This window comes from Podarcis tiliguerta, assembly GCF_965153285.1.
Source record: "Podarcis tiliguerta genome assembly, chromosome: 2".
Taxonomy (NCBI): domain Eukaryota; kingdom Metazoa; phylum Chordata; class Lepidosauria; order Squamata; family Lacertidae; genus Podarcis; species Podarcis tiliguerta.
Genome location: NC_139535.1, coordinates 117,036,965 through 117,063,013, shown reverse-complemented (window position 1 = coordinate 117,063,013; position 26,049 = coordinate 117,036,965). Strand labels below are relative to the sequence as shown.

The following is a 26,049-nucleotide window of genomic DNA, read 5'->3' as shown; positions in this document are numbered from 1 at the left end:
TTTCACCAGTGCTGCTAGGAACAGGGGAAGCTGCCTTATACTAAAGCAGATCACCGGTCCCTCTAGCTAAGTGCTGTCTGCGTGCGGACTGCCAGTGTCCTGCCAGGGTTTTAGACTGGGAACATTCTGGGCCTCCCAAGAGATGTCAGGACCTTCTGCATGCAAAGCAGATGCTCTACCAGTCAGCTAGGATGCTTCCCTTTTGCACCTGGATCTCATGCCTCCAGCCCAAGCTCCATGTTTACATCAACCATTAATGCAAATTCTGCCACACTGCTCTAACTAGCAGGTGGGTTTCCCCCAGTCTGGACTACAGAGTTGGGGAACTCTAACCCTTCCCTGCACAGGGAGAATCCCTCCCGAGGCACTTAGTAGCTTTGCAAGGAAGGGGGGATTTTTTCAGCAGGATCACCCTGGGGGAGACATCGGTTAACCTCTTGTCTTCCTCACTCTGCAGACCACATTCTGATAGAGGTTCCTTCGTGTCTGCTATTTAGCATCAAGAAGAAGAAGAAAGGTTCATGGCAGGGGAGGGCAAATGGGGTGCTGCCCCACCCACCTCATTCTGCCCTCAGGCAGGCCCCACTGGCCTATCCAGTTTAGGGCGTGCTAGACTCCTCCATCTCAGTCTTGCTCTTGCAGGGAGGATGAAGACACACTAGCATTAGCTGTCCTTGCCTGTCATCGGCTCTACCTGCTGCTGGGCTGCCTTTCTTCCACCCCAGCAGTCCCGGTGGGCATCACCACTGACTCCCAGAACTTGGCAGCAAAGCATGTTAGCATCAGGGATCCCTCCCATCATGGCAAAAAAAGCCACACAGGTGGATGCTACCAAGAAAGCACAGCAATGTGCAGAAGGTGGTTTGCACACCTTGGATGCTAGCAGTGGGCAATCTTTTCTTTCCTCCTCTGTAGCCATCAGCAGCGCTTCCATAAAGGCAGAGCCCTTCTGGCTCATGGAACAGTTTTGCTTGTCCAGCCAAGGAACTGGTTATTGCTGCCTCCGCACAGCTGTGCAGCAGATGTTGTATTAAGAGGAGCTTCAGTAAGAGTAACCAGGTGCAAAGGAGGGGAGAGAGCCCCTGCATGTCTAATAGCTGTGCAGAAGACGGAATTTAGTGAGGACAGCATTTTTCATTGATCATAGGGTCTGGATACGGCACTTTCCCAGTCTTCAGATGGCAGGGACTGAGCCTGGGGCTTTCTACATGTGGAATATGTTCTCTGCCATTGTGCTGTGGCCCCTCCCATGACACCAAGTACACTGCCCCTCCTGTCTTCCACTGCACCCACTTCATCTTCATCCTATACCTGGCGTAGAAGCCAGCCAGAAACAAAGCCTTGCATTTTTCTGCAGCTGAGCTATGATGGATGCTGAGAATTATTTGATGTTCATCATCTTGTAGGTGGAGCATGGTGCAAGTGCTAGCAAAAGAGCCAGGAAGAGTCTAGTGGTGTCAGCTAACCAGGAAAATAACAGCCTCACCTGCTCCTTTGCTCTTTAAAAAAGACGAACATCAAATAATTCTCAGCATTTAGCTGCAGAAAATCCAGCTGCAGAAAAATTTCTGAGTTGTAGAAATTCTTTCTTACACTTTTTATCCCACCCTTTCTCCAAGGAGCTCAGAATGAAGTACATGGAGGCCCTTGCCAGGCCATGTTGTCTTCCCGATAACCCTGTGAGGCAGGTTAGGCTGAGAGATGCTGCCCAGCTCAGAGCAAAGCTCAGCACACTATTTATTTTGTTCAAAATATTTATATGAATCACCTATACCCAAAGATTTCTAAGTGATTTACAGTAGAATAAAATACAGAATGATATTCATCGTAAATAATTCAGTAGCGTATTAAAAGGAGACCATGTAGAATTAACCTTCCAGAAATTCTTGAAATGAAAATGCTTTCATGTCATGCTGAAATCTGTCCAATGTTGGTGCTTGCCTCCCTCCCTTCCACGGGGCTCTCTATTGCAGGGCCTGCTTCCCTGAATGCTGTTATGAGTGTAGAGAGTTTTGATTTCTAAGTTCAACTCCTGGCTGTGATGTAGCTAGCCTCTCCACCCTACCAGGTGCAGGAAATGGAGGCCTCCAGATGTTGCTGGACTATAACTCCCATCATCCCTGACCATTAATCATTCTGACTGGGGCTGATGGGAATTGGAGTCCAAGAACATCTGGAAGACCACTGATTCCCCATCACTGCTCTATACCACGGTGACTCCAATTAACAGGGGGGCTTTTCTGAGCTGGGAGATGAACCTTGCCGCTTGCTAATGTATACAGATCAGACTGCTGTTAAGGGGCAGGTTTAAAGGCTGGCTACCCTAATGGGGAGCCCAACAGAACTGAGTGGCTGGATGGTGGTGTCTCAGGAGGTGCTCTGCAGTGTCACAGAAGACTTCATAGCCAGACTGTCTATCTGATGCCTCAGAAGCAGGATTATTATAATTCCATGGGTTGGTGGGGAAGGTCTCTTGAGCCTGAAATAATTGCATGGCAAAAAATGTAGAGGTGCAGGCAGTGCCATGCTGAGATAAGCATCCTCTGTTGAATTTTGTCTGCCACACAACTGCAAAGAAGGTGGTGAATTAAGGCTGCAGTCCTGCACGTGCTTAATGAAGGAATAAGTTCCGTTGAGCTCAGCAGGATCACCTTCTGAGCATACATGGAAGCCAGGCCTCTCGTGGGCCTCTTCTGAACAAGCCCTTCTGGGAAGGGGCAAGCTGGGACAGTGTATTGGGGAGAGAGTCCTTGAGGCGCCTCGTTGCTCTTCCTCAGTGTCTGTGCCTTTCTTGTCCCTTTCCAGGTGCCAGTTCCGCTTCACCTCTGACTCCCAAAGCCCCGCCGGCAGCCAGCCCTGTCCCCACCAGTGCAATGGAAGGCGGGGGCCTGGGCTGCCCTGTGGCCTCGGGCCCCGACCCCTTCCCCTTCCTGGCACAGGAGCAGGCGCTGCCTTTTGGGAACGCTCTACCTCCCGGGCTGCTCCCACTGGGCTCCTTCCCCTTCTCGCTGACGCTGGGCCCGGAGACACCACTGCCGCCTCTGAACCTGCAAGGGGACCCCGAGGGGCAGCCCTTGCTGCCTCTGGTGCTGCCCAGCCTGGATTTGCTGCACCAACCCAGCGGACTCCTGGCATCGCTGCTGGGGCTGCCAGAGGCAACGTGCGAGGTGGAGAGGGAGGCAGCCGCAACGGAGCCCCTGCTGGAGCCCTTCGCGGGCCTCCATGAAACTCTGCAGCCCCTGCTCTTCCCAGCACTTTCCACCCCTCCAGCTGTCCTAGCTTTAAACTCAGCACTGCTGGCGACCAGCCTGGGCCCTTCTGACCCTGGGCCAGGCCCCCCACAGGTAAGACAACTGCAGGCGGGGTTTGCCGGGGGCTGCTTGTTCCTTTTAAGAGGAAGGTAGAAGTTGCACAGGTGCAGCTTCTCCTCTCACAGGGCACTGGGGAGGAGGAAGGAACTGCATTTAGTGAATACCAGCCAGGCTCAAAACTCTTAAAGGGGCCTTTTGCAATGTGGCCACAGATTGAAAGCAGGTGGGAGGAGGAGATGACAGCTGCAGGAAGCATGGGGCTTGCACACACCTGAAAAGCAATGTTTTCTGTCTTTCTTTCAAACTAATGGTGGAACAGTTGTTATTGTATTTGGTGTCACTTTGCAGAGGCCCATAAACAACATCCATGGCTCAAGGAGTTTCCATAATTTGTCCATCGCCATGTGGGTGGAGGTGGAGTGATTCTATACCCCTCAAATACCACAGAGGGGTGCAGTGCAACTCTGCCCACAGAATCCCTGCCAATCATTGCTAGGACATCCAGCGTCAGGGGGTGGGAGGCTGAGCTCTGCCCTCACCAAAATAGCATCCCAAAGTGTAATACCGAAGTGCAGCATCAAAAGCAGGAGGACAGGGATTTACTCTCTAGGGAGGGGCTAGTAAGCAAAGGGCTCTCCAAGATCCATGTGGGACTGGGAGCCACATGCCCGCTTTGCTCCTAGTGCCCTGTGTCTGGGTCTCATTCTTGGTCATGCTGTAGTGTTATAGAATGCCAGGAATTAATAATGAAGAATGAGATCGACATTTGCAGGCTCGGCTGACCTGCCATATTGCAGAGATAGGAGCAAGCACGGCTGCTCTAAAAGAACAGAAATTCTGCAGAGGGTGGGATGCGGCAGCACTGAGCCATAGCAACAGGCGCTCTCCCCAAATCAGCTGCTGGGCTTGCCCTGCCCCTTGGCTCCCCCCTCACCCTCCGCTGCTTCTTCCGCCCCAGACTGGCCTGGCTGGCACTCCTGTGGCACCTACCTCCACCAGCGCAACATCGACGACTACTGAGGGCGCCCCCAGCACCTCAGGGCGGCTGCATCCCCTGATGCCTCAGCTTGTGAACCCATTGCTGAGCACCACACTTCTGGGTGAGTTAAACCCCTTCTTTCTGCAGGGCCAACTCCTGGGAAGGTGAAGAAATTAAGGCACGACAGGGCGGGGGGGGGGGGGCTAGCAGGAGCTGCAGCCACATACTAACCTGTCTGAAATGGTGGGACTGGGATTGAGCAGGGCCTGGATGTAGCTGTATCACGGCAGAAAGAAACAGTCCTACTTTTACAGCTTTGTATTGTCAGCCCTTCCACACATTCTGGTTTATTATTTGGACCTCTAGTTGAAAAGGAATCACAGCCACTGATACTACACATTCATTAATGCTCCACATAGGTCACCCCCCACCCCGGCAACAGAAACCATGCAAGGAGCCAAACTGACAATAAAAAAACCTGTGGCCAAGGTCACCCAGTCAGCTCATTGAGGTGGTGATGAGGAAACACCCCTCTGACTTCTGTTTACTTGCATTCTCACACTCGATCCAAAGCTGGGAAACTCAGCCACCCCAGAAGTTTGGACTCCAATTCCCATCAGCCCCTCTCAGCATGGCCTAGGCTCAGGGATGATGGGAGCTGTAGTCCAGCAAGATCTTGAGGGGAACAGGCTCCCCCCCCCCAAAATTGGGGTATTTTGGGCTCTCACGTTTTCAGGCTTTGGATTCCAGAAGTATTTGAAGGCGGAAGTGTGGAAGAGCTACATGCAGCTGCACATGTCTAAATTATTCCACTGCAGTTGACAGCAGGTGTATGTGTAGAAGTCCCTTTCACCCTTTTGGAGGGACAATCCTTTAGTCAGTATATATTGGTCAGGGGTAGAGAACATACGAAAACAGGTGATGTTACTACAGCTCTTGGGGTGAGGCACCTTGGAGCACCCCTGGGGACGGTTGTGTGAGAGTGACATTGTTCACGGCCTGGCCTCCTTCTCTCCACCATGTAGGTGACCTGTCAGGGCTGAACCCAGGCTCCGGCCCCTCGCTGATTGGAAACCCTCTTCTCCAGGCCCAGCAGCCGCTTCTGCCACCCAGCCTGCAAGGGCCACTGGGACTCCAGCTTTTCCAAGGGCAGCTGCCCCTGCTGGCCGCCTCCAACCCCCTGGCCTGCCTCCTCCAGAGCTTGCAAGTAAGTGGAGAGCCGAGGGCTGCATCCGGCTTCCAAGGGCGGCATTCAGAAACACCCCAGATCCAGTACTTGGGGGAAAATGCTTTTGAGTGTTCTTAAACTCACAAATGTACACAAATATGCTGCATTAGCATTGCTTACTTTGCTGTATTTGGGCTATTTTGGAATGTTATAGGATGGGTTAGGAGTGTTATGCTTGCCATTTTTTAAAATTGCATCTTTTCACCAAGTTGTGTGTCCTCCCCCCCCACTTACTTCCTGGTAGCATCCTCACAACTCTGTGAGGTGAAGAGTGAGTGCCAGGGGCAAGGCCTAAAGTACATAATTGACAGTAGTCAACAGCTGTTTGAGAAGGAAAAGCTGATTTTGGTAAGGGTGATCAGAAGTGTGAGGGTGGGGAGTTGCCACCCATCAGGATAGGGTTTTCCTGGGCTCTTGTTCATGTATGTTTACATGTAACATGTATTTTAGGCCAGAGTGGGGATTAGACCCTGGATCTCCTTAGTCAAAGCCCAACACTGTCCAATAGGCTGGTTCACTGGGATGGCAAAGGATTAAAAAGAAGCAAGGTGAGATGAGCAATTGAAGCAGGAAAATAGAGCCCCTGTCCTTTGGGGAGCAGGGGTAGGCACACCCTGGGTGCTGTTGCACTCCAGCGCCCATCAGCACCAGCCAGCAGGACCAATGGTCAGGGTTGATGGGAGTTGGAGTCCAACATCTTCTGCAACACCACAGGTTCCCCACCGCTGGACTTTGTGAAAGAAATATTAACACAGGGTGCTGCTGAAAAGACGAATGTTTTGAATACTGAGGCCAGCTTTAATGGACTCAGCAGAAGTGAATTTAAACACGCTTTTGGAGAAGCAGTCTTTGCACAGTTCTGACGGATTTCCTCCGCTGCCTTGTCTCTTTTTGCCAGCTGAGCTCCAGCTTTGGCGTCCCAGAGAAGTCCGTGCAACCGAGTGAAGCCCCAGCCCCAGCCTTGGCCAGCGGGGCCCCTGCAGCAGAGACGGAGCCCGGCCACAACACTGCGTTGCCCCCCCCTTGCACGGACGCTGCCCCTACAAGTGCCTTAGAGCCGCCCAGAGCCCTCGAGCCAGCCAGGCAAGGACAGCAGGAGGCCCCCCTGGGGCAGGAGGCCAGCGGCTCGCGCTCCCCGCTCAAGCGGCCCCGTCGCGGCACGGAAGACCTGAACGGAGACTCCGGCAGCAGCCTCTCTCGGGGGCCGGGGCGGGGCGGCAAGTCTGGACGGCGAGGGGGCGGGCGGGGCAGGGGCAGGCGGCACTTCAACGGCCAGCTTCCCGACTTGGGCGCGGGGCACCCGTCCCATCCTGCCTGGCGCTGCAACGGGGAGATGGTGGCCAGCAGTGCTGAAAGCCAAGCGGGCCCTTTTGCTGTCCAGGAGATAAAGGTACGTCCGGTGCCAAAGCAAGGGGGACAGGGAGTCAGGGGGTGGCTGGGAAATGGGCTCCACCCTGACTTGGCTAAGGGGTGGGGGAGGGAGCACGGCTTCAAGGCCCCCTTGCTATTCAGAGGCAAGCTGTCTCCTGCTTTCCTGATGCTGCGGACAATGGGATGGCTCCGCCATGATGGACAGCTACCCATCCATATTGCTGGCCATCTGAGTTGGACACCACATGCTGGACTAGGTAGACCGGAGGCCTTTGTGCACCAACGCACTTCTAACGCTGCTGTTTTCAGTACAGGGAAAGCCTCTGGTTTGAGCCCTTGCTTCTGCATTGGCTATGAAGGGCCTGTTCCAGCTGAGCAGCAACAGTGTTCAGTGAGGCTGCTAGGGAGCTTCACACACAAGCCTCAACAAGACTGAATGAAGCATTGGGTTTGCACACTCACACTCACACACCCGACACCCGACACCCTTGCATAGCCAGGAAGAGGGTGTCCATCAAGTCTGACTTTTATCTCAGTTTAGCATTACATTCAAACTGGGGGTTCTGATTTTTAAAAGACAGACCAGTTTAATAAGTTAGTGAGTTTGAAGTTAGCTTGTTATGAAACTAAAATTGACAGAGCTCTTCAGGGCCACTTGGCAAGAAGAGGTCAGGGGAGCACATGAACCTTGTGGGATATTCAAAATGGCCTTTGCATAATGGTCCTGAGGAGTCCAGAGATTGGAAGATGGACAAACTGGGTGGAGCTGAGTGGGCAAATGGATGGCTCCAAGGACACTGGGAGCAGGAGGAGGGGGTGGAGATGCAGATGCTCACCTTCCAGTCATCCTTCTTGCAGGGCCCTCCTGGAAGGCGACCAGCCCGACGAGGCCGGAGGAGAAAAAGCAGGTGAGGACTATGTCCCAGAAAGGATGGGGCTCATGGCAGAACCTAGAGCAAGGTTGGGGGCCGCTGAAAGCTTCTTCCTTCTCTTTAGTCCACCCTTGTTTATTTGCAGTGGTGCCCGGCCCAGCGCCCGACCTGAAGCTACACGGATCCGGGGTCCCAGTGCTGATCCAGGGCCCAGCCCATTGGTAAGTGCCACCCCACCCCACCCCAATGCCACCTCCTTCAGAGTGGTAGGCACCAACCTGTCTTGCAGCCAGGCTGTTTTCTCCCTCCTCCCGTGTGCCTGGACACCACACACAGCCCATGCATCACACCTAGCGGGAAAGGGTTAACCATGCACTTCTCCAGGCCTCCTGTCCACATTTGTAGGTCGCAAAGACTCAACCAACTGCTTGGGGTGAAAGAGAACCCAAGGGAGCAACCACAAGTCACCACCTCATGCACCCCCCTGCGTGGCACCCAAGTCAGAGCAGAGGCAAACTATTTTCTCGGCAAAGTGCTTCTCAAAGTCACAGAAGGCCAGCAAGGGTTCCTCCAAGCTGCTCCCTGGGTCCTAGAGCATGATAGACCTTTTGGCCCACAGTGAAACACCACTGGGTGGCACCAAGGAGGCGTAATAGAGCAGAGAACCCATTGCACTCTCAGCCACCATCCCTGCTACACACAGGGGCAGGCAATGGCCTGTATTCTGTCAAACTAACCCCGGGTCTTCCTCTTGCCGCTCCCCTGTGGCTTCATTGTGGAGCAGCCATGTGTCCTGCCTTACAGAGGTCAATCCTCTGGGTGAAGGGCGGTCTGCTCCAAGGCCAGTTTAAAGATGAGAAACTGTAAGGAGGCTTCTCCTAACAGGATTTTCTAGAAGATAATCACATTGAAATTGCCCATGGAAGGTTGGCACCTGGGCAGCTGACTGAGCAGGCACACACAGCTCACATGATCACAGTCTTGTCAAATGCATCTGACAAGATGCATTTCTGTTTCAATAACAGTAGTTCCTAAATTTGCATTGGTACATGTTAGCACCTGCAATGTTTTTGCATAAATATGTACCCTCTTTTGTCCCCCCCCCTTTTTTTTGGTGGTGAGGGTGATGCCTTTCCTATTTGGGGGCAATGCACAAGTGGCCACCCCCCACTTCATTGCCACAATTTATGTCTTCAGATAATCATTTCCTTTAAAGCACTTACTGTCGCTGAAAAGCAAAAATATCAATACACTGTGTGGATCTGATTGTGCCGCAAATGGAAGAGTCTGGCTTCTGGTGTCCATTGGCTTCATCAGGATTTTTGTGTTTTCAGTTTAAAATAAACAATTGATCAAAAAGCTTTCTACATTTTGGAGATGAGCAAAAAACAAAACAACCGGAGAAAAGGCAATGCAAATTCATCTAAAATTGAAGACTTAAAAGGTGTCCTGCAATTTTACATTATCACTCCCATGCCCTGGTGATTTTATTCTTTGTTTAAAACATTTCCATGTCACTTTTTGAAAGTGCTTAAGGCAGCTTAGAACATGATGATTTTAACTATTTTAAGCTCAAAGCTGTGTGCACAAAAACAGGGTAGAAACCTGTAGCTACAGCAGCAAAACCATCATACCTCTCCCCCTGCCAGCCATTACCTCCATGTCCAAAGGCCTTTTAGAATAAACAGGCCAACACACCCATCACTGGATATCAACCGGACAAGCCCAGAGCAGGACCTCTGAGGAGGCAGCAACGTCAGCAGATCCCAGGACGGGCAGAGGCTGGGATAAGTGGTTCTCTGGACATCTTCCCTAAAACCACAGGGCAGCAGGACCCAAGAGAAGCTGACAGGAAGCTGATGAAGTCACCAGGGGAAATTCCCAAGGGAGGGTGACTCCAGGGCACTGAGGGACTATGAAAGCAGCTGGAGGAACATTGGAAGCTTGCCCTAAGTTAGAGGATTTTAAGTTCGAGCCTTTGCCTTTCCTTTTTGTTGCCAAGAGGGAGAAATTGTTTGGAGCAATGGCTGACGTAATTGCTCTCGTGACAACGCTCAGAAGTGGAAGTTACTTCCTTGTGCCCCAGCCCAGGAAAGGGAGGCACAACTTTTTGCAAGCCCTGCTTCTCCGCTGAGGGAAGGTGGAATAGGGCTGTTGAAGATGATCTCAACAGCAGAGATGGGTAGAGTATGTCATTCTTGTAAGGACACACTGATGGGAATCTGGATTTCCCTGAGGGGGGAAATCTGCAATCTACTAAGTAGCCATTGCCACAGTCTGCCGAGAAAGCTTCATTCACTTCAGTGGGGCTTGTGCTGGAGAACTGGATTGTGCCCCACTGGCAAGATTGGTTGTCCTGTCCCATTCTGCCAGCTGCAATGACACCTGCATTGACTGCTTCACCCCTCCCACCTCTTGCCAAAATCCATTTAGTTTTCCACTCTGCTACTGTACAGTTTTGCCAGCAGGAAAGAGTATTGGGTGTTCATTATGTGTTCATATTCGCATCAACCCTCCGGAACAAACCAGTTTTTTGTATCAGCAATTGGCAAGGAGAATTAGCAAGGCCTTTTCTGTTACAACCCCAAAGCTGAGAAGAGAGTTCTCCAGAAAGATACATCCTCAGCCCGCATCTCTTCTTGGCCCTCATCGTAATGGGAGGCTCACGGTTCAGTGGTAGAAGGCTAGAGACCTTTGACATGCCAAACATATGCTCTGCCTCTGAGCTATTACCCTTCCCCTTAGTTTGCTGCCTGGACCCAGGAAGGGATTTCTTTTGCACTCCATCCTATTCCCACCCTTTGTGCTATTATCACTGGACTAGGGCTGTCCCAGCTTGCCTTAGCTATACCTTTTAGTTTTAGTACCCACTGCAGAGTTTAGTTTTATTGTTGCATGTACATCCTCCTTCTGTTTTATGGGGCGTTTTGCCTGCTGCCTCTGCCTTCCTTCTTCCACACCCCTTCCCTCTTTTTACGCCCTGGAAATAAATGGACTTTATTTATAACAGGAGCGCCCCCTGCATTGGCATAGATGCAGCGCCTGCCTCTGAGCTCTGCCCACTTAGCAAGCTGAGCTTTAAACACCTCCTTCACTCTCTTTCTCTTTTTCTGTTAGGTTGACTACACTGTTGCTCGTCGGCCACGGCCTGGCCGACCCGTGAAAAACAGGAGGAGGAAACTGCCCACATAGCACCACCTGAACCGGAGACCCCCCTCGCTCCTAGGCGATCAGAGCTTAGGACACCTCTGGCTGCTCCCTCTCTTCCCCCCCACCCCCCTTAATCTCTGGTGCCCACCCCCTGGACATGGGGCGAGGGGAGGGAAATACCAGCAAGAGGATCGGCTGCTGCTGCTGGGCTCTTTGCGCCTTAGCCGTGAATGTGTTGTAGCTTCACCAGTTGCCTGGGTCCCAAATCTCTCCTAAAAGGGACCCCTGAAAGCACAAGGTGCATCTCTGGTCACAGCATTTGTTTTGGGATGTGGGTGGGTGGGAGCAAAGGCTGGGATGGGAGCAAAAGGAGCACTAGAGCTGGACACACCCATAGCACTTCTTGGAAGCTTTTCTTCTTTCTTTCAATGACCTGACGGGGAGTCCCTTGCCGCTGTGTAGTAGCTGCCCCCTCCCCTGACGCTGGCGAGATTCCCCCCCCTCCCCCCCCCCTCGGTTGAATCTCAGAACCTCAGCAGGAGTAGCAAGGGCCATGTGCTCCAGGAAGAGGACATCCTGGCCCTTTCACTTCCCACCTTACCTCAGACCTGTGTGCGCTTCCGCGCCCAGGTGAGAACCAGCTCAGGGTTTTAATACAAGAATCAGTCTCTTTCTCTTTCTCTGCCTTGCCAAAAACACACACAAGATCCTGGCCCCTGTGCTAAAGGTACAAAGCAATAAGGAAAAAGAAGCCACGTTTTTGAAGGGAGGATTCGTTCCCTTCCATACTTCAGCAATTCATTCACTCCCCGCCACCACACTCCCCCCCCCCCCACCTCCATTGAGACGCTACTGAAAGAGAGGGGCCACGAGGCAAAGTCCGGCTGGTCAGTTGGGCTTGCTCTTCTCCTTGGCTCCTGGGACTGGTAGGGCTTCAAGTTCTCACCCCCCCCCCTTTACACACACAAACAAAAAAGCAACCTTTGCCTACATATTTTTCTCTCTCTATAGAAATCCTCAAAAGAACACTCAGGTCCTTGCCCAGGGAGAGGAGTTGTTTGTGCTCTAACTAGAATTGGCCCAGCTTTGCCCCTGCACCTGCTTCTCTAGCCCCCTCCCTGCAAACATACACACTACAGCCTTCATCTCTGAACGACCAAAACGCTCCACGCCCCAAGTACACCACCACCTGCCCCCATGTCTGGTTGAGAATCTTGACGGATTATGCAAAAGCACTGTGTAGATACTGTACAGTTCGCGCTGTCTCCCCCTCCCCTGTGCACTTCAAACCAACCAACCAACTTCGGCCTTTGTTTTGTATAAATAAAATTTTTAAAAAGGAATTTGGAGGGGGGAACTATTTTCCTTTTTCGAGCTTAAATTTTGTTTTGTAAAAAAAAAAAAACAATTACACAATTGTGAATTGTAGCTTTTCTATGGGAGCGACTTTTAATTTAACAGATGAAAATATTTTGCCGCTTAGATCGAAGTTACTGTTTCTTTACTTGTTTATTTTTTTGGGGGGGTGTGTGTGTTTTGTATCAAGTATTAAAATATGTATTTAAAACAAAGTCTTGTGGGGTTGGTCTTTTGTCAGCTCAGCTCACAGCTCTGGAAGCAGGGTGGTGTGCAGCCCGTATTTTTAAGAGGCTGAAAACACCCTGCCTTAAACTAAGTCAGACCGCCGGATGAGATGGAAATAGGGTGGTGGTCTGTGTGCAAGGGAGAGCCGAAGGAAGGAGGAGCAAGAGAAAAGGAAGTGAAGGTGAAAATGATATGTGCATGCAAGATGCACAATAGGAGAGAGGCTACAGCATGGAAACGGGTGATTTGTGTGCAACACAGAGTTGAGAACAGGAAGGGGGTTTCAAAAAAGCAGAGCGCAGGAGGCATGGGAAATGAAAGCAAGTGCATGCAAGGGCCTGAAGAATAGGAAGAGATGGTGGTTTTGTAATTTGGCAGAAGGTGAAAAAGGTGCTTAGTCACGAAGTAGTCCAATGTGGAAAGAGGCAGATGCAGGAGTTTACCATGGGAGTGGATCGTGTGCAAGGCGGGGGTTGCCTAAAAGGAGGAAGAATCAACATGGGTGTGAAGGTGAAAATGGGCGCAGAGGGGGTGTTGCAGAATAGAAGTGGCTTCAGAAATGGGGTTTGGAAGGTGAAAATTGAGCTTAGTTATGTGAGCTGCAAGAGGTCATTTTTGCACATACTGTAGAGGGAAATGAGGAGTAGATTGGGCTCCTCAGCCTCATCTAGAAGGAAAACACTGATCCTAAACCTCTGCTGCCTTCCGGGACATCTTTGGGAGAAGAAAAGGCTAAGGAGTAAACCCGACACAAATCTTAAGTGGAGTCCCTACGGCGGCTGGATGGCTCCTTGTCTGCCTCCTTCCAGCATCTCCTGCAGCCAAGCTGATGCCAAACCTATTGCTCTGCTTTCCTTTGGAAAACATCAGTGAGGTGGGGGGGGGGGGTCTGGGCAGCCCAGGACCTCCAGACACACTGCCCAGGCTTGTGCCCCAGGGAGGTCACCGTTGGCTTCAGTGCTGGTTTCACCCCTGGCGGCACACTCCCTTGTTTCTCAAGACAGAACGATGCCAACCACCATAGTTGCACGAGGGTGGGAAGGGGAAGCTCTAGGGAGTTAATGTGGGGGTTAGTGAACACAGCAGGCAGGCGGAGGCACAGCTCCTAGTATATTTGCTTATCTCATGATATATGATGGATGGGGAAGAAATTCAAACATAATGGAGTGAATGCACTAGTCAGCCACAGCCCAAACAGGGCTTCTGGTATGTGAGTCTTTGAAGCTGTACAGTGGTACTTGGGTTAAGAACTTAATTAATTCTGGAGGTCTGTTCTTAACCTGAAGCACCACTTTAGCTAATGGGGCCTCCTGCTGCCGTTGCGCCACCACTTTGCGATTTCTGTTCTCATCCTGAAGCAAATTTCTTAACCCGAGGTACTATTTCTGGGTTAGCGGAGTCTGTAACCTGAATTATCTGTAACCTGAGGTACCACTGTATATCTGTCCTTCATCACACAACCAGTATCTGCTGTAATAACAAACAGCTTTAGCAATGACCTCCTAGTCAATGCGACTGCTACCCAGCATAGATTATTCCGAATGAGCAGCAGTGAATGAATCCCTCCACCCTGAATGTAATATGTGAAGTGGTGTCACTTCAGTTCTGGGAGTTCAGTGTAGGCTGTGCTATTTCACTAAAGGAGAGGAGATTGGAAGAGCTTGTGCAGACTTCCCAAGGGTGAAATGGGACAAGAACTTAAGAAGAGCTCTCTGGATCTCACCAAAGGCCCATCTAGCCCTGTTGTCCACAGAGGGCATTAGATGTCTTTGGGAAGCCCAGAACAAGAGCAAGGGAGCAACAGACCTCACCTGATGCTTGTCTCCAAGCACCTCATACTCATTGCCAAAGTGTTTCTGGGCAAGCCAAAAGCCATTGTAACTAGGAGCCACTGACAACCTTCTCCTTCATGAAGAGCACAATCTGGAGACTACAGAAAGACAAGCACATGCAACCTGTTCCACACACACACACACACAAAAACCAAGTACAGAGCACTAAGCATAAGTGTTTAATGACAGTAAATAATTATACAACAATACAATCTGCTTCCATGCCAGGCTGAGAGGTAAGATAATCTTTCCAAGTGGAAGGCTCCGAGCCAAGCAGCAGTGAGTACAACTTCCCAGGTGGATACCCAAAGTTGGTTCCCTCTCTAGCACACCCTCCCTCCAATCTGGAATGCAACACTGCCCTCTGCAGTCAGCATCAATTGCCACAGGGGTGCAAAGCATTGCAAGAGGTGGGGGGGGGGGCGCACACACCTGCCCTCTAACAGAGATAAGCACTCAGTCCACCAGCCCTCATCAAGGCTGAACTCCCACTAAGTGCACACGAGAAAAGGGACAGAGGTAGGGAAGGGACGGAGCGGTTAGTGCTTATTTGGACAGCAGGCAAACCTCAGTTCCTGCCTTTGTAGACTTTGTTAAGGGGATTCACTTGGCAAGCTTCTGCACCCGTGCGTTAATGGTGGCAAAATTGTCCTCCACGGTAGCCAGGTTCTCCTTCATAGTCTTCTGAACCTAGAGAGAGATGGAGGGAGAGAACATGGATAGACGCCAGCCATATGGAGGGCTTTGCCTGAGCAGATTAATAATAATAATAATAATAATAATAATAATAATAATAATAATAATATCTTTATTGTCATTGCCCCCTTTGGGGACAACGAAATTACTTTACTGCTCCATAAAAACACTAATTAAACAATACAGTATGATACAGCAAGGGAGATTAGTTGACTTTCAAAGTCCGGGCTTCCCATTCAGGGCCGAGATCGCTCTGGAGAAGAAGCTGTTCTTAAGACGGCTCGTTCTTGTCTTCATCGTCCTGTATCTCCATCCCGACGGCAAAAGCTCAAAGAGACAGTGACCAGGATGCGATGGATCTTTTACTATGTCCAGTGCCTTCCTATGGCACCTTGTGGTATAAATCTGCTCTAAGGTGGAGAGTGGGCAGCCAACAATGCTCTCTGCTGCCTTAACAACCCTGCACAACCCCATCCTGTCCTGGGTAGTACAGCTTCCGTACCACACACATAAGCCATAAAGTGAGCACGCTCTCAATGGCACAGTGATAGAAGGCAAGCAGCAGTTTCTGCGGAAGATGGTTTTTCCTTAGTATTCTCAAAAAGTATAGTCTCTGCTGCGCCTTCTTCACAAGCCCCCTTGTGTTGACACTCCAGGACAGATCCTCTTGTAATTCAATGCCCAAAAATCTGGACGTTGTTACCCTCCCCACACAGACCCCATCAATCAAGGGAAGATGTTCCACCATGGCTACCTACCAGCATGTGAGCCAGACCAATGAATCACCTGGCTCTATTTAGGACACACAAATGCCGCAAGATGGTTTTCAAAGTAGTCCGCATACACTTTGGTTTTCAACCTGCTGCCTCTCAGGGTGGCAGTACTCTCTACAGCAGCGGCAGGGAAGCTGCAGCCCCTCCCAACTCCCACCAACCCCAGCAAGCGTGGCTAAGTGGCCAGGGATGGGGGAAGCAGAAGTCCAACAACGTCTGGAGGGCCACAGGTCTCACTCCCGCTCTAAAGCAGCTAAGTTGCCATTTTCTAAACGTGTGGATGGCAGGACAGTTTCCAGCAAAGATGTGCTCCCCCAAGCCCACGTTCCCAGCATGTTTACACTCCTGTCCCAGTGACATCTATGCTGGTTTGGCCATGTCCACAGAATGGACAATGGCAGGATCCCGCAGGACGTGCTCTGTGGGGAGCTGGCTTCAGGCACGTTGCACTACGAAGTCTACATCTCATAGTTGTGGTAAAGGGATCTGTGCTGCAGTTTATTCTCAGAAACAGTGGAATATACAGCTGGGTGCTCTCCCCACAACTAGGTGCACCCATGCGATCCATACTGGCCAGCTTGTAGAGACCCGAGTAGTCCCACCAAAGCCAAAGCCCCGAAACCCACCTGTGTCAGCAAAGAAGCGTTGTCCTTCAACGAATTAGAAATCATCTGTTGGGTAGTGTCTAAATGAGTCAAGAGCTGCCCAAACTGCATGGCTGTAACAGAGAAGAATCAAAAAGTCAGCTTGGGGACAGGAAGGACAGCCACCCAGTTCACTGGGGCAATGGGAGGCCCAAAGTCTCGAATGGTGGAGGGAAGAAACAATACCAACAAAGGAAGAATGGCAGACAAAGTTAACAGAATATATAGAAATGGCAGGACTGAAAGACAGAAAAAGAGATCAGGATAAAAAAACTATTTGAGGAAGATTAGAAATGTTTTATGGATTATGTAGAGACATAGTGTAAACATATTAAGAAGTTAACAGTAACATAATAAATAAGCAGAATAATCGGAAGTCATAATAGAATCTGTTGTGTATGAATCTTTTTTTTTTCTTTTCTTTTTGTAATATGTATTGATCTTGGATTGTTTTTGTCGATTGTTTTTTTGCGATATAAATTAAGCATAAAAAATGAATAAATTCAGCAGTAAATGTGAAGACGAGGAAAATGAGATATAGGGAGAAATTAGAATATGGGGGGGGGGAGGAGTAATAAAATGCACAATTGAAGGAGGGGAAGGGGAGTCAATATCAATTGTGTATTTCTTTTATTTGAAATGTTATTGTTTCAAGTGTAAAAAAAATAGAAAAAAATGAGAATGACAAAATAAACAAACACAAATGGGAGGCCCAAAGGCTGAGTTACGAGAATGCCCCTGCCTGGCTCAGAGGCTCACCTTGCTCATGCAACTGCCGCACAGCAACCAGGCGCTGCACCACCTCGGGGAGGGAGCTGGCCAGAGGGTTCCAGCGCTGCACAGTCTCATAGAGCTGATGCACCTGTATGGGGGGGGGGGGAGGCAGAAAGTTATCGGGGGGGGGGAATCCAAGTGGGAACCTGGTCTTCAACTTTAGGCCAATCATCTTCCTCCATCACCATCCCTCCAAAAAACTCCCCATGTGTTCATGAACACATACACATACTGACGACAAAATGTAATCTAGTTTTGCTCACAATCTCATTGCTTGGCTGGCAAAAGCAGAAGTCTGTCAACAAAGGGCCAGTGCACAAATCATGTTGCATTCATCCCTTGGTGACACAGCATCAAATGCTGACTTGCTCAGGTGAATGAGCCAGCAGAGCTCTGAACACCAGACAAAATGTTCACATCACAAAATGCGGTGCTGAGGTCCTGCTCACAAGCTTCTTGTAGGGAGCTGGCTGTCGAATATGAGAACAAGATGCTGGACTAGATGGGCCTGATCCAGCACAGCTCTTAACGTTATGTTCTTATGCTCTATGGTGGAGCTCAGCTCACACAATAAAACAGGCAGACATCACATGTTGAGTGATCAGATGATGCGCACACGTGGGAAAAAAGACATAGGCTGTGTGGTAAGCCATTCCCAAATGTCACCCCCTTTTCTTTATTCAGGATTTTCTAGGGCACAGAAGAGCTGCAGTCTTTAATTTACCAGGGTGTTGTGTTTGTGTGTGAATCACCAAGACATAGCCTGGCAGGGAATTTATCCCATTGGCTTGTTCAGAACATCCACAACTGATAAGTCTCTACCCTTCTTCCTCTTCCAGAGTTGGCAGAAGCCTTATGAACCCACAGTGCTCTTTGCCACCGGGATCAGGAAATCACACTGACCTGATCGGTAATGGCAGGCCAATGCTGCCCTTACTACTACTGCTGCTGCTACTACTACTACTTTTATTATTTATACCTCACTCATCAGGCTGGGTTTCCCCAGCCACTCTGGGCGACTTACAACATATATAAATCATGGTAAAATATCAAACATTAAAAACATCCTGACACAGGGCTGCCTTCAGATGCCTTCTAAATGTCATGTCGTTCTTTACCCCCTTGACATCTGAAGGGAAGGCGCCACTACTGAGAAGGCCCTCTGCCTGAAACTTCACTTCTCACAGTGAGGGAACCAGCAGAAGACCCTCAGAGGAAGACCTCAGGGTCTGGGCTGAGCAATGGGGGTGGAGATGCTCCTTCAGGTATACTGGGCAGAGTCAATCAACAAGATGCTTTCATACCAATACAGAAAGTGGAACTGTGGGTTTTATCGTTTGCCCAGTTACAGAGAGAAAACACATCTGACCTTGCTTTGAGTGTCTGCATCCTCCACCGTGGCCTTGTGCTTGGCAATCTCATTCACTTTTCCCAAGACGCTCTACGAATGAAGAACTGCCATTAGGAAAGCTAGACCCTGCCAGAACTTTCAAAATCACTTAGTCCTTTCCACGTGCCCTAAATGCTGTGGCTGAAAAAGACTCACCTGTAGCCTTGCCTCCACCTGGTCCAGGGTGGCTACGTCCAAGGAGCTGACTTTGGCCTGCAGGATCTCTACAGTTTGCTATGGAGAGGATGTGACATGGGGAAAGCGTTTTAGAGGGAAAAATACATGTAGGCAAAACTTTAGTTGGCTAACTCAAATCAGTGTGTGGAATTAGTCCCGGCCCTCAGGCTGGCCTTTCCTACCATTGGCTCTTCCTGCCCAGGCGACATTTGTCCCAGCCAGATCCAGTGAGCCCCCCCCCCCCCCCCCGGAATATCATCAGCTCTTTGAGGTAATACATGGGGATGCGTCTATGCTGCAATTGTACAGAACAACAACCAACCACCAGTGGAACACAACCTTGGATGGAAATTTCAGCTACTCAAGAATCTTGTATTTTTTCTTAAAGACAGCATATTTCTAGTTTTCACTGTTGTGAATATATGCTTCATACTGCATGAATAATGCAAATTGGAATCTCAGGTACCAAAGGCGTAGTTTAAATAGGTTTCTGATGGTGCTGTGTTGTGTGTGTGTGTGTGAGAGAGAAATTTCAGCAGGTGCTGTGTTTTGTGTGTGTGTGTGTGTGTGTGTGTGTGAGAGAGAGAGAGAGAGAGAGAGAGAGAGAGAGAGAAATTTCAGCAACCTACATAGCTCCTCGGCCTTCTTGAAGACTAGCAAAACTAGAATAGATTATGTAAAATAGCTTTTAAAGACAGAATTTTGCAAAACATGAGAAATATTTAGTAAATTTGCAAATATTGTTTAGGTTGGAAAATTTCAGTTTTACTTGGCACAGATTACCTCAGCTCAGTAGTCAAAAATAAAGAAAAGGAACTTAATCCACAGAGACATAGAACATTTTGTCTAGAACAGGGGTAGGCAACATAAGGTAGGCAACCAGATCCGGCCCAATCGCCTTCTAAATCCAGCCCATGAATCAGCATGTTTTTACATGAGTAGAATATGTCCTTTTATTTAAAACGCATCTCTGGGTTATTTGTGGGGTGTAGGAATTCGTTCACTCCCACCCCCCCCCCAAAATATAGTCCAGCCCACCACATGGTCTGAGGGACGGTGGACTGGCCCACGGCTGAAAAAGGTTGCCGACCCCTGGTCTAGAACATCTTATAGAGGGAGGTGCAAACCTATTTCCCTTAATCCTGGCCTAGAAGCTATTTTTCCCAACGTTTCAGCATAGTATCTCATTCCTTTCCATTTACAAACTAATGTGCTTTGTACATGTACACACACACACTTTGCACAGCACTCATCAAGCCCAACCTGGCCTCCCAGCAGCTACAGGATAAATTAAGAGACAACCTTCATGCCCAATCTGTAAAAGCAAACATCCCCTTTAATTCCTTTCCAATCCCAAAAGGCACAGGCCACTTATAAACTTCAGCCAACAGCTTACCATAAGACTAGCTCCTTGCAGTCCGACAGACAGAGGATTCTAGAGAGAGAAAATGCGAGGGGGGGGGGGGTTGATTAGGATAGTGCTGGCCAGCCTTTGGCAAGCATGGCACAAGCCAATCTGCAGTGTGAGGCAATGCCACTGCATCACACTCAACAATAGCCATGTAGTTCCTGCACTCTGGGCTGGAGCAGCTTCTAGTCCAGCAAGTCTGACTCTATGGCACGGCCAGGGCATTCTGCTCTCGCCCAGGAGTGCTACAAAGTCAGCTGCCTATGCCACTTGTGGATTTTCAGCCACAGGCTGCCCATGTACAATTTAATTCATTCCGGCCCTGTAACCAGCTCCAGGCATTACACCTCCTGGACAATTTTACAGCACGCCTACAGGGCCAAAGTAGATGCTGCTCTAAATGCATCACTGGAGAAAATCTCAGGAGTGGCTAACGAATGAGGCCATGGAGTTCATCATAAAATCTAGCCTGCTGTTACACCTGTTCCCATTACCCCTTAAGGAGCCTGCCAAGTCAGGCATTGGTCCATCTACCTCAATAGTGTCTACACTGACTGGCAGGAGCACTCCAGGACTTCAGACCAAAGTATCTCTCAGGCCTACCTGGGGATACTGGGTATTGAACTGAGACCTTCTGCATGCAAAGCAGATGCTCTACCACTGAGCTATGGCCTCTTCCCCCTTGTCCCCATCACCTTCTCCGTGGACCCAGGGCTTCCACTGCCTTTCGGCCTCACCTGGACATCCTGCTCACAGCGAATTGTTGCTTCCAGCTCAGCCAATCGCTTCTCCAATTCCGCAATCTGGAAAGACCAGAGGGAGCAAATGAAGATGCGTTGCGCTCCCCTCCCTCCCGAGAAGCCTCTTTGAATTGCAGGGCAAAGCACTTCTAAAATTCCCCCTTGACCAAGATGTGTCATTTTCAGGTGCCGTTAAGGGCAATTTGACCTATGGGGTACAACATGCCAGGAAATTGCCCATCACAAGCCCCATTGAAGTGATCAAGACCTGTGCAAGAACATGGCGCCTTGACTATATTCACTTTCATGGGGCTTGCCAAGGAAAACTTCCTGGATGGATTGGACTGGGTGGTGGGTGCACGTGCCTATTTAGATTTCATACATCAAGGCACAAAACAATTGTAAGTGTGGATGGATGGCTCAAGGAATCTAAAGCCAGGTGAAAATTCCAGAAGTTGGAAAGCTTGAAAGTTTGTCCAGAATGAGATTATATTACCTACTATACATGACTATGACAGAAATACACACCAATCATTTCAAATCAGCCACAAAGGTTCCCCCCCCCCCAAGAAAAAAGTTCTCCACTGAGACTGACACTCCACTACAACTTCATTTCTTTCACTTAGAGGTTGCCAACCTTCTTGGGCACATTTGGAAGTTTGAGAAGGTGTTAGGGGCACCATCACAAAATGACTAATGTGTTGTGTGTGGCATAATCCGAAACTGGGAAAATGAGAGAAAGGAATCCAAAATGGTGTGGGCATGCCCTCCCACCCCCACCAATGGGGGATGACAACACCTGCTTCAGCCACCACTGCACTTGCTTACAGAGAGAAGAACAGATGGAGGGATGGGTGTCTGATGCTGGCATCCAAGGAGATATGGGCATGCTTAAGGGAGAGAGTATTCCACAGTCCTCCAGCAAAATGAAAAATCTTATCTGGATTTCTGCATCCCTGTGTCCCTTGCTCATCTGCTCAACGCTACAAGACTTTGCCTATCACTCCCTCCACTTCTTTTGAGCTCCTTCCTAGCCATTTTAACAATGGTATTTTTGTGTTGCCTAGAATGGACGGCCAAAAAGCAGGGTACAAATACGATTAATGACACCTTTTCCCACCACCACTTCAACCCCAGCATGAAGTACCTGGACCTGAAGCAGGCTGGAACCTACAGCCAGATATTTCTTTTCAACAGTCCCAACAGAGTTGCAACCCACGTTCTGGGGAACCCTGAGCCCAGACTGTATAGAATATTACCAGGAATATATTATCACTGTTTCCCACTCCCGCCTTCCTAAGCTTTCATGACTGTAGAATAAGTAAGTCAATAACCCCATTAACTCTAAAGCACTCAGAATGAAGTCACCGAGACTGCTGGGTGATGCAGATGTTAAAGGATTACCGAGAAAGTGTGGGGAAAGCAAAGGAGCCAAAATAAGGTTCATTACTCTATGATGCTCTATTCTGCTATGGGGTGAGAAAGGCTCAAACTTTGTGTGCAGTGGGGAGGGAAGGAGAAGATTCACAAAAATGATCTATGCTTCAAGATCTCCATGAGCCCTGTATATACATGCTGTGTGTGGGACAGGGAAGCAGCTTAGGAAAAAGGCTCTGCATTCTGGAAATTCCTTTCTTCAGTATCCAATACATTAGCTTCATACAGACGCACAAGCCAAGTTGATGTATGTCATAAGTCCCAGAGGAAGGGAACTATTCCTAGACATTACCGAGACCCTGATGCTCCCAGTCTCCAGCTCTCTTTAAGTGAAGACACATATGGACACAAAAATGCTCTGGAGCTTTGGGTCCTTGTGACGTCACAAGTACTAACCAACCAGTGCTGTGCACAATAGGCGTTTCCCCACTCAAATCAAACACCCCATAAAGCAACAGAATGCTCTCCTGCCCCCAGAGCTGAGCTTGGAGAGAGAAAGGCACTTGGAGAGAGAATGGCATACAATGAGGGCCCTGCTAAAGCACCTTGCTGCTGTACCAATGTAGCATCAGCTCATCTTCCTAGCGATTTCCTTATAAGTCCCAGAGGGGTCTCAAAGATCAAATACTCCTGTTCTTACCTTGGCAGCATGAGAGAATTTGTCCTGCTCAGGCCGGGAGTGCAGTTCATAAGTCACCATGTTTCCTGGGCCAGCCGCAGTTTTCGCTGGGCTCTTCCCACTTGCAGGGGGCACCTTAGTACTCTTGGCTGTTTCCAGTTGAATGAGCAAACGCCTGACAAGTTGAAGAGGCCACAAATGTTTAGAGGGCACATGGTTAGGTCCCCACTGACTACACTGGCTAGAACAGCTACCGCCTGCTGCAATGGATTTTGGATCAGAGATTGGAATAATGAGGGGCATGAGCATAATTAGAAGGGATGGGGAAACTTTTCTCCTCTGTATGCTTGCAGCCGATGTCAGTTGGGAAATGGTCCATGTTTAGAAATTTACTTTGAACACGGTATACAGCAACTGGGCAACTCATCAAATCTAGAATGGTTGTTTTCAACTTTTTCAGATGACCATCCCTAGAAAGCACATATATTTCTGCACGTAGCTCTTCAGGCATGCTAAAATTAGTATGTTAACCATTTTCCCTGCTTATATTTTCTTCTTAAAATCTGAATAATGGAAAGGGAAAGGTAAGCTATTGTGCTGCCATGTATTTAAATATTTACAAGTATTCCAATAAAAATAATTTCCAGGTAAATCTTTGAAAATAGCATTTAAACCACACTAAGTGCACTTTATTGATTTCCTTCCCTGCGGGAAATTTATACAGACTGCAAAACTAACAAGACTAAAAAAGATGTTTTACTAAAAGAAAAGTCAAAAAGATGCACTGCATCTGATCCCCATCAATTTAGAACCAGTGGGAAATTCTCCAGGCAATTTCCCCCAGTTCACACCCAAAAAATCACAACTCTCTTTGATGGTCTGCATTATGCAAGTTTATCTATAGGTATAATCTACTCCCTTAAAGCAAGGATGGGTTGCCTTGTGGTTGTTGTGGGACTCCAGCAGCCCCAGTCAGCCTGGTCAATGGTTAGGAGATGATGGGCCAACTCAACTCTCCACCCTTGCCTTAAGGGGATGAGCTGATGGCTCCATGGCCCCATCCAGTCCTATGATCCCATCACAATCTCAGCACTCCTGCTAAATGCAGACAATGTGCTCCACAGAGAGATGTACAACTGATCTCAAGCTTGCCCTGAAGTTGACACTCTTGGCCTTGCGTGGCCTACTCTGAGGTGCAGAGCAGTGTTAAAAACTGAGATATGAAAGCTAAGAGCCCCTTAAACCTAGGTTATGGGCACAGCAACGGAATGTCTAGGTATGCTTTTTTATAAGAATACAAAGCTGAAAATGAATGAACTGCAGCTAAAACATTATGTCCACTTTCCACATGGTCCCCTGCCCACCCCTGTAATATTCTTAAGAATGGGTCTCTTCTCCAGTCAGAGAGTAGCTGGAAGTGGGGAGGCAGAAAATATCCCCCTTTCCTTCCACTCTGCAGTTTTAATATGAAATCTTAGGTGCAGTACTGTGCCCAGAGCTCAGACACTGCTCACACTAATTAAATTCCTTGTTGCAAAATGTGCCTAAGAACAATGTGAATTTCGAACACTGGTGCAGAGGGCCTGAAGGCAGTAGTCAAGGGTGAAGGGCTGGTTCAGATGGACTCTTATGAAGACATGTTTTTCCAGGGCTAAGCAGCTTGTGGGACTAAGCCCTGGGCAACTGCAGTGCTGACTCCACCGTGACTTACTTGGCTAGAGCACCATCAGGATCTGTTAAGTTGATGGCTGCATCTGGCCCCAGCAGTTTCTCCAGGTGGGTGGAGACAAGTTGTTGTTTCAGGCTGGCCACCTGCTTAGCAAGGGCAACTGGTGTCAGTTTCTCCTCGGCAGCCGACTCCTTCACGGTGCTCTGTGGAAGAAGGGATAGAAGCTTTGAAAGCCTGGCATTCAGTAACTGTTTGGGGCACGGTCCTCTCTGACCCTGGGCTGCTCCCCCTTGTACTGATACTAACCACAGCAGTAAAGCACATCGTCTCAAGGCAAGGACAACATATTGGATAACAAAGGCCTTCATTTTGCATTTGGGCCCGAGGACTAGACCAAGAAGATGGGTGGGTCCAAATCAATAGGGCCCACAGAGGAGCTGCAAGGGGGCCAGAAGGAAACAAGAACAGAGACCACCTTGATCTTACCTTGATCTTCTCTACTTCGGCAGTCAGCTCCTGAACTTCATGCAGCAGACGCTGGTATTTCTGCTGGGGAGTCTCCTTCACACCAAGGCCTTCCCCTAGCTTAAAAATAAAATAGGATTCTCAGGTCAACAGCAACACCAGAATTTTTAGGGGGAAGCACAATTCCATCTCACCCCATCTCCTGTTGCAAGGCTGGCTCTAGGAAGGGCCATTCTCAATTCTTTCTGTGAGAGAGTTCTTATATAGTCTAGATCAGCAATGAGAAGTCTTTTTCAACCTGAGGGTCACCTTCCCATCTGGGCAACTTCCCAGAGGTGACACATTAGTGGTTGATGCGGCCAAAGGCAGAACTGAGCAGGGCAATTAATGGGAAGTTCAAGAATGCCATGGATTCCTGCTCCTGTGGAGCCCGTGCCACGGGCTGGTCATCCATGGCAATGGCTAACCTGAGGAAGGCTGGTGAATGGGAGGTCTTGCCTCCTAGCAGATTTGGACTACAAGCCTTTCCTGGCCCTGGGCCCTTAGGAAAATAGGTGGTGGATATAGAGGAAGCCCTATTTAAGGCTCAGTCTGGGCTTGATGCTTGTTGAAGCAACATCCAAACCTGCCATGTGTAACTTCCATCCCAGGCTCCAGCTGGAGCTACTGAGAGTTCTCCCTGCCTTGCTTGTTGGTGAACCTTGACCTTGCTTATATGAACTGACCCCTCTATCTGAACTTGCCTTGCTGGATCCTGGGCCTTGGCTAGACTTGACTTTTCTTCTTGGATCCTGAACTAATACTGGTGCCACGTGACCTCCTGCCCTGACTGTGTGCCTAGCACACGCCTCTACTTAAGGCTACAATCTCATTCTCCAGCTGAGATACAGCTTGGTACAGAGCAAAGGTTTTCCTTTCCGTCTACAGTTC

At 49.3% G+C, this 26,049-nt stretch overlaps 2 protein-coding genes and 1 long non-coding RNA gene across 4 annotated transcripts in view; 2 read left to right on the top strand and 1 right to left on the bottom strand.

Moving 5' to 3' along the window:
• The window catches only part of MBD6 (methyl-CpG binding domain protein 6), a 29,111-nt gene extending 16,629 nt beyond the window's left edge, over positions 1–12,482 (top strand). The window contains exons 7-13 of the mRNA XM_083428195.1: positions 2,806–3,344; positions 4,270–4,411; positions 5,316–5,497; positions 6,417–6,908; positions 7,748–7,797; positions 7,907–7,982; positions 10,879–12,482. Of these exons, the coding sequence (XP_083284321.1) occupies positions 2,806–3,344; positions 4,270–4,411; positions 5,316–5,497; positions 6,417–6,908; positions 7,748–7,797; positions 7,907–7,982; positions 10,879–10,953 (1,556 nt within the window). The 3' untranslated portion in view covers positions 10,954–12,482. The remainder of the gene's footprint in view (positions 1–2,805; positions 3,345–4,269; positions 4,412–5,315; positions 5,498–6,416; positions 6,909–7,747; positions 7,798–7,906; positions 7,983–10,878) is intronic.
• A 2,011-nt stretch (positions 12,483–14,493) lies between these two features.
• Positions 14,494–26,049, bottom strand: part of DCTN2 (dynactin subunit 2) — a 39,034-nt gene continuing 27,478 nt past the window's right edge. For both annotated transcript variants that reach the window (XM_083428301.1, XM_083428302.1), the window contains 10 exons: positions 25,141–25,239; positions 24,697–24,857; positions 23,007–23,160; positions 20,927–20,992; positions 20,178–20,216; positions 18,761–18,838; positions 18,584–18,655; positions 17,200–17,302; positions 16,423–16,514; positions 14,494–15,017 (listed from right to left, as the gene is read on the bottom strand). In XM_083428301.1, the coding sequence (XP_083284427.1) occupies positions 14,931–15,017; positions 16,423–16,514; positions 17,200–17,302; positions 18,584–18,655; positions 18,761–18,838; positions 20,178–20,216; positions 20,927–20,992; positions 23,007–23,160; positions 24,697–24,857; positions 25,141–25,239 (951 nt within the window). In that variant the 3' untranslated portion in view covers positions 14,494–14,930. The remainder of the gene's footprint in view (positions 15,018–16,422; positions 16,515–17,199; positions 17,303–18,583; positions 18,656–18,760; positions 18,839–20,177; positions 20,217–20,926; positions 20,993–23,006; positions 23,161–24,696; positions 24,858–25,140; positions 25,240–26,049) is intronic.
• LOC310671950 lies at positions 18,845–19,793 on the top strand. Its single transcript, XR_014508309.1, has 2 exons — positions 18,845–19,320; positions 19,390–19,793. It is a non-coding gene; the product is annotated as an uncharacterized lncRNA (long non-coding RNA).